General features: G+C 38.6%; 1 protein-coding gene across 3 annotated transcripts; it reads left to right on the top strand.

Annotated features, from left to right (window-relative positions):
• The first annotated feature begins 1,040 nt into the window (after positions 1-1,040).
• Positions 1,041-6,984, top strand: LOC133724464 (ubiquitin carboxyl-terminal hydrolase 27). Of its 3 annotated transcripts, none has more exons than XM_062151213.1 (10): positions 1,041-1,407; positions 1,560-1,686; positions 1,821-1,921; positions 2,009-2,239; positions 2,600-2,668; positions 2,823-2,951; positions 3,953-4,090; positions 4,970-5,032; positions 5,272-5,589; positions 6,261-6,984. In XM_062151213.1, exons 1-10 carry the CDS (start codon positions 1,138-1,140, stop codon positions 6,525-6,527), a joined length of 1,713 nt encoding a protein of 570 aa, XP_062007197.1. In that variant the 5' UTR covers positions 1,041-1,137; the 3' UTR covers positions 6,528-6,984. The 3 variants fall into 3 exon arrangements, with proteins under 3 accessions (XP_062007197.1, XP_062007196.1, XP_062007198.1); XM_062151212.1 differs by having other exon boundaries at positions 6,258-6,984; XM_062151214.1 differs by lacking the exon at positions 2,600-2,668 and having other exon boundaries at positions 6,258-6,984.
• The last annotated feature ends 518 nt before the right edge of the window (positions 6,985-7,502 follow it).

The raw sequence follows: 7,502 nt of genomic DNA, 5'->3' as shown, positions 1-7,502 counted from the left end.
ATGGCTTATTCGGGCTTCACTAATGCTTTCTGGTGGCGGTTCCTTCAGGCATCGTAGGTCATGCTTCATCGATGCTTTCTGGTAGCGGTTCTTTCAGGCGTCATGGCTCTGGCTTGCTCGCGGTAGGGTGGTGGTGGCGGTGGCTCGTTTTGGTGCGTACGGCGTCTCTGCACAGGAAGAGATGACTGGATTGGGCCACGGGTTGGACCTAGGGCTAGGGCTTTCTTTTGGGCTTCAGGGTTTTTTAAAGTTTAGTTCTTAAATTCCAATAACTCCCTAATGTGTTTGGGGAAGATAATGGGTTTAGGCCCAGCTTTATGCTTGCTTTTTAGTGGGCTTTAGTTTACACTGCTATGGTTTCTTTTTACACCAAGTTAATGAATCTCCTGGAGTACCACAATTTGCATTGATAAAGGGAGATTCAAGGTAGTTTTCTTAGTGTACGCTAAGATTTGTAGTTGTATAGGCTTTTAAAATAAGTGAGCATCATTGTACTATTAGCTGGTACCCGTATTCCCTTAACTGCTTGACCACTGAGTTAGGGTACAAGTATATAGAATTTATTTGTATGTGTCGTTCTAGTTTTGGCATTAAATGAAATTGCTATTACTAAAAAAATAATAATAATAAAATAAAAACTTTGCTTAGCCAATAAAGCTTAATTAAAACTTAAAAGCCTAGAGCCTCGAAAGTCCATTTCATTTTCATCTTACAACGATAAAGTATGTCTTCATCCCAACTAGATCGATCGACCATACAATCTCACAAATTCAGTTTGCTATGTTGTTTGTAATTTATTGTTTGGTACTTTGGTTAATAAAAATTTTCTTTTACCGCAAAATAAAAGAGAAAAAAAAACCTGCATTCATCAGGCCAACCAATCAAAAAAGACAACGTATGTTCTAATATAAACTCTATGTCTCTAATACCCCTCGTAATTATCCCAAACTTTCGAAAATACCCTTACGTTTAACACGTTTCTTTTTTCTATTGGGTGGACGGAACAAAAACCATAAACAAGACCCCCCTCCTCCTCATTCTTCAAGATTTAGCCAAAACCCATTGCTCTCGAGTTTAGCGATCATCGGGTCGTTCTTCTCAGCAGAGTCTCTCCTCCATCTTCCAAAGGTTCTGGATATGAAGTTCGAGAGAGAGGTCACTCTAAAGTCATTGGCTCGCCAATTCCAACATGGGTTTAAGACGCTTTCTCGTTCTTCAAGACTTCACATATCTGTAGCTGGTCTTCTGGGTATTGCTGGTCTCGTTTTGGCTCTCAAAGACTCCAAATTGGGCAAACTCAGCAGCTTACAGTGGCTACCCAAGAACGAACATGGTGATCCCAAGTTGCATTTGGTACCTGGGTTGCAAAACCTTGGGAACAATTGTTTTCTGAACGTGATTTTACAGGTACATCCAACTTTGAGCATGTTGGTTTCTCTTGTTTTTTGCTTTGTACAGTGATTGTGTTATGGATTCTGAGCTGGGTTGAGTGAGTATATGTATTAGGTTCGGTGAAGTGATTGTTATTACTGAAAGTTTGAATCTTTGTAATTTCTCAGGCTCTGGCTAGTTGTTCAGACTTTCAACCTTTTCTTCAAAAGGTTTTAGAGGAGTCTGAGTTCTTAGCAGTTGAGGATTCCGCAGATTGCGTGCCGCTTACAATATCTTTGGCTGCATTGTTAGAAGGTTAGCATCAAATGTTTTGCTTTAAAAGAAACTGATAGCAAATGTCATGGTAGATTTTGAAGATAATAGATTTTTGGGTTTTGAGCCCTTTAGGAATATGGTATAACAGAAATTAATTTATAGTGTTTTTGTAGACCTATGCGCAGTTGGTGGAGGAAGAGTTGTATTGAGTCCACGGCGAGTGATGCTTGCCATAACACATTACATTGAGAACTTTGATCTAACAAGCGAGCAGGTGCTACTTTGCCTTCTGAATGACAGAACAAGTTGAAAAATCCTATGACGTACTGAATGTCTAATACACAGTATTCTGTGCATGTAGGATGCAGCAGAAGCATTTCTTCACCTTCTGTCCTCTTTAAGAGAAGAATTCTCAGATTTTTATTGTCCAACTCAAGGTTCTATAGTGGAAGTCTTAGCCTCTAATGGTAGGATTATTACTCCAAAGAGAATGGAGAGCCAAAGTGAGCAGGAAAGATGGCAGCAACGCTTCTTTGGACCATTTGATGGAATTCTTGGCAGTATCCTAACCTGTCGAAGTTGTTCATCGCAGGTGATCATATGACTTTCAGAAGAAACTTGTTATTGTGAAACACTTATATGAGTTACAATTGCCCTCATGTTTGTATATATGTACATTTGGTGTTGTGTAATCAGTAGGACTCTGGCATTTGATAGGCATGTTGCTGTTGATTTTAGAAAATCAGCTCCTTTGAACTTCTGCCAATTCCATGTGCCTAATTTTTCTTGTTATTTTGTTGGAAGTTTTGTATCTTGTGGTCTGTCATCCTTTTAAGTTTTCTGGTCTTTTAGGTGGGAAATTTTTATGTATAAGATTATTCTTCAGAGTATACTACTTTCACTTGCCACAGTTCTGGTCTCCTGTCCTGATTTTATCCTTGTTATTTTTCAGATATCATTGAATTTTGAATCTTTTCACAGCTTGCCTCTTTTACCAGTGCTTGATGGTGGTGCTACAATTGTATGTGTACTGAAGACTTCACTCTCTTTGATATTGTGTATGTTTGAGCCTATCACTTGACTTTTTCTTATAATTATTTTCTTTTACAAAAATGATGCCACCTCTTTTCCTTCGCTTTATTTTCTTATCTTTCCTTATTTCTGTAAAATATTAGATGGCTGGATGTACCTTAGAGGATTGCCTGAAGCAGTTTACTGCTGCTGAGCAAGTTGAGAATTACCACTGCACCCATTGTTGGCATATTGCTGCAGTCAAATATTTATTATCTATGGGAGGAAATGAGGTAAATCTATATTTTAATAGTTGTTATTACATTGAACTAAGGGAAATGAAGGGAAACTGTATAGAATGGTTTAGAAACTGACAACATGACAAAATATATTGAAGCTTGAGGTTGCTGCAGACAATTTATAGAACACTATTGTTACTCGTATGACCTATCCAAGCACATATCTAGAATTTGGACAAGACAATAATAACAGACTTGTTCTATGATGACTCGATTGTATTTCTAAGTATGTTTAAGTATGAAACATGCTACCTCTTACATCATAATACACTAAGAGTACTTTTTCACTATTCGTCTAGTGCCATAAATGGATTGGTCTCCAAAGGTATTACCCACATGTCCAAAGAGGGGATGCACTTTTTGCAAATTTCTTTTATTTTGTTTGCAGTCCTTTTTTGTTTTTTTTTCCTTATCATAAATTCTAAATGTCTTCTCTTATTTCTTTAGATTTTCAAGGTTTATACCCGAAGTCCTGAACCCTAACATAACAAGCTGTGCTAAACCCTAAACCTTAAACAGATCAACAATTTTTTCCACAAAAATTCAAAAAAAGGAAAAAAAGAAAAAAAGGGAAGCATGCCAGACCTGAACAAACAAAAGAAATGCAGCTGGTCCTCCGGGGAATGTCCTCCCTGTTTTGGACTTCTGATAGTCTACTCTAAATGGGGAATATGGTCAGCAGCTGACCATGCGGAATATGGGCACTCACCGTCCGATTGAAATCGGACGGTTGACAGCTAAGTGATGAAATCTGAGATGAGAGCTGTCAACCGTCCGATTTCAATCGGACGGTGAGTGACCATATTCCCCATGGTCAGCTGCTGACCAGGGGAACACGGCTGATGCTTGCAGGGATTTTTAGTTTATCAAGTTTTGCTCTTTGACTGAATTTCTCTGTTATGCTAGCCTGTGTCCAGCTCTTGAGGTTCTTGTACCTTTATATTGGCTATTAAGTGCTTTAAATATTATACTTGTTGCTGCTGTTTGATTTGCAGGCAGCAATTGAAAAGATTGAGAGTTGCACTGAGCAAGATTCCTGTGACTGTCAAAGACTTTTTCATCTAGAATCACTACCATGGTCGAATAGATTTTCACGCACTCTAAAGCAAATAAGTATTGCTCGCTGCCCAAAGGTGTGTCTACTGATGCTATACCTCTTTTCATAACATTCAGGTACCTTTCAGGTGTAAACTAGACCGAACAGTTGTAGCCAAATAAATAAATGGAGGTTAGGTATGATATTGGGAGACATCTTGGAGACATAGTTTTATTAGATCTATTAAGTCAAAGCGGGGTTGTGCACAAAAAAGTGAGTATATGAGAGTACATAATAACATATATACCTCAGCTGCTTTGCCATTATCTTCGAACGAATAATGGAATGTGGTATGCTATAGGTCTCTAAAATTCTTTTGGAGCTAGATTAAGTATGACCATTAATAGAAAATAAATAGGAGGAATTTTCTGTTGGAACGAGGGGTGCAGATATTGCCATACAGCAATAATACACAATACATACCAATTTAATTAACTAATTATGGTCAGTGGGATTTTGAAATTTTTTGTAATTATGTTTGCTTTGAGGGAAATTACTCATAAAATGAACCAGAAAAACAAGAAGGAATTCTCATTTTACTTGGTGACCCAATAGAGGAGAAAAGCTGGAATGTTCATTTACAGTTATCAAGTTGTCCTATATCCTGTGGCATTTATGTTTATAGCTCTGCTGAATATTTTGTTTCCATGTCACTCACGCTTCAAAAATCATACAAAACATACAATGCCTTTGGTGGATTGATTGTATTGGTAAAACTAAGCCTTGCCAGTGTGGTTGCCTGGTTGGTTATATAACCTGTGAATGAGTGGGTAACCTTCTGTAACTCGGGAACTTAGCTGTAGTTTTCTAATCATCAATAATGTAGGGTATCCTCACAGCTTCATTTGCCTCATAAGTCTTGAGTTATGCACTTCAATCTCTAAGAACATCCATTGTTCTGATTGTGTACTTGCAGATTTTGTGCATTCACCTAAAACGTGTTTCAATCAATGTATTTGGGGAACTTGTAAAACTTCAGGTATGTAAGGTTTCTTGCTTTTGATTAGGTCTGGTTCATGATTTTCTTGTCGTATTTGAAGGATAACTGAGGGTTTAAAATGGAATTTTGAAACAACTCAACATATGTTACCAATTTCTTTTCCCAGTTGAGGACATATGTATGCCAATGTGCCTTTTTCTTCCTCTGTTTTACAATTGTCTTGCACGTGTTATTTGATATGCACATATATCCCTTATTGTACTGAATGATGATTGTAGGGCCATATTTATTTTCCATTGGTTTTGGACCTTTTAAGTTTCATGACAAGTGGGGTGGGAATAAAGCATTGGGAGAAAAACCGGAAAACAGGGCGAGTCCAGCTACAAAGAGAAAACCCTCGGCCCAATCATTTCAATTTAGAGTATGATCCAAGAAAGTTAAATATTGTCCGGGGACTAGCAAGAGGAAGCACCTACCAAGAAGAATTAGCTTCAGATGTATCTCAGTTCACTGCAAATGCACAAGATTCAGCAGGAGAATTCAACTTTCCCCCAACTGGAGGCTTTCCAAAAACCATGCCTACAGGCACAAACCAGGTAAAATCTCCTATTTGGTTTTACATTCTCAAATATGTTTCTCAATAAGTGTAATACTTGGCTAACCAAGGCTAACCAAATCCACTAAGAAAGTGACTGTGTACGAAATGGGAACTGAGTCAAAGCAATGAAGAGCAGGAGATGATAACCCCTCCACCTCATCGTCTCCAATCCCTCCCTCCGCCAAATTTCTCAAACTGTAACCGCCGGTGTACCCTCCTCCACTCGCTACGACCTCACCTGCAGTGTCCCCTACACTGCCCTCCCCATCGCTACCTGCATCAGCACCTCCCATGACATCCCCATGCTCATGTGCCGCAAGGAGGTCAAGGACAACGGCACCGCCAAGGCCATTGAACTACTTCAAGCCCGCCCAGGTCTGCCTCATCATCGAGAACCTCGTCACCAGCGGCGCCTCCGTTCTCCAGACCGCCGTGCCGTTCAGAGTCGCCGTGTTGAAGGTCAGCCACGGGGCTGTGGAGTTATCTTATGCTCTTCATTGCTTTGGCTCAGTTCCCACTTCTTCCACGTGTCATCTTATTATTGGATTTGGTCAGCCTTGGTTAACCATACCTGGTTAGCCAAGTATTATCCTCAATAATATCTTGTTGTGTTTGATGAATATTGAACTCCTAAGTTGGGTATTAATGTGTTTGTACCTGGTGCAGCAGAATAGGACTTGCGAATTGGTTCCTTCAGATGCTTGTTTGTACCGTCTTGTTGCTGTTGTGGAGCACTTCGGAAGAGCTGGAAGTGGGCATTACACTGTTTATAGAAGTGTGGGAGCTGATTCATGTATGGAAGAACCTGATGATCAATTTGACCCCTCTAGTGCCCGCTGGTTTTCTATTTCAGATTCAGAGGTGTGCAGTGTTTCAAAGGAACATGTTCTTGCTGCAGAAGCTAGCTTGCTTTTCTATGAAAGGTATCAAGGCTAGTGTATCTAAAAAATCATGTTATTCCCAGTAACGGAAACTGCATTTTACTCCAGAACGCTCAAAGCTGATGCCTCAAATGTGACTTTAGGAAAAAGCACTTTAAGATAGCAAGGGCAATGCTGAGACTTCAGCAACTTGAGAGGGCTACAAATGTCCAAGTAGTGAGGCTAGTTATTTGACTACAGAAACCTCAATTTTGAAATTGTGACAAGGGAAGTACTTGTCTTAATTATACCTCAACAGTTGAGTACGTGAGTTCTTAGCCAACCAACGAAAGGAAAAACGCAGAATTTTTAACAATCTTCAACTGAATTGTATGCTATTTGTGAGTTTGTTGAAGCCTCATTCTTGTATCATCTGCTGATAGTAACCTGCAAAATTTGTTGCAGTTGCTTTCAGTAATGTATCTTACTTTTCCTTTGATTTTAACTCATTAGCCTTTTAAAGTTTAGATTCAGTTGCTTTGTTAGAAGTTCGAATCTAAGACCTTCATCTCAACAAACGAAGTGCCACCAAAATAGCACGTCTTTATTTATTTATTTATTTTATTTTTTTAAAACAATATTAGAAGGCTTGGTTTGTGCTTTCAGAATTCTTTTTAATACCCGAATGTCGTCCGCGAACATGAGCTCTACCAGGTTTTTATTAAAGGTGACGACAGTTGCATCGGCAAATTGTGAAAATGTGTTTTACAATTTTTTTTTATTTAAGGTGATGAATAAGAGAAAAGAGAATTGATTGTCAAATTATTCGAATTTGGATCTCCACTCTGCCAAATATATAGGATTGATGTCTGAAAAATAAAAATTGTAGAAATTTTTTTTTTTTTTTTTGAAAGGGGTTTGTGAAATATTACAAACATCCTCATAGATAACATCCCGAATAATAACAAGAGTCTCATCTAACCATACATCAGAAATATAATTAAAACTAGCAAGGTGCGCTAACCTGTTTGCTTCACGGAAAATTGTAGAA

Source organism: Rosa rugosa, chromosome 1 (genome assembly GCF_958449725.1).
Source record: "Rosa rugosa chromosome 1, drRosRugo1.1, whole genome shotgun sequence".
Taxonomy (NCBI): domain Eukaryota; kingdom Viridiplantae; phylum Streptophyta; class Magnoliopsida; order Rosales; family Rosaceae; genus Rosa; species Rosa rugosa.
This window is presented reverse-complemented; position numbering and strand designations above follow the sequence as displayed.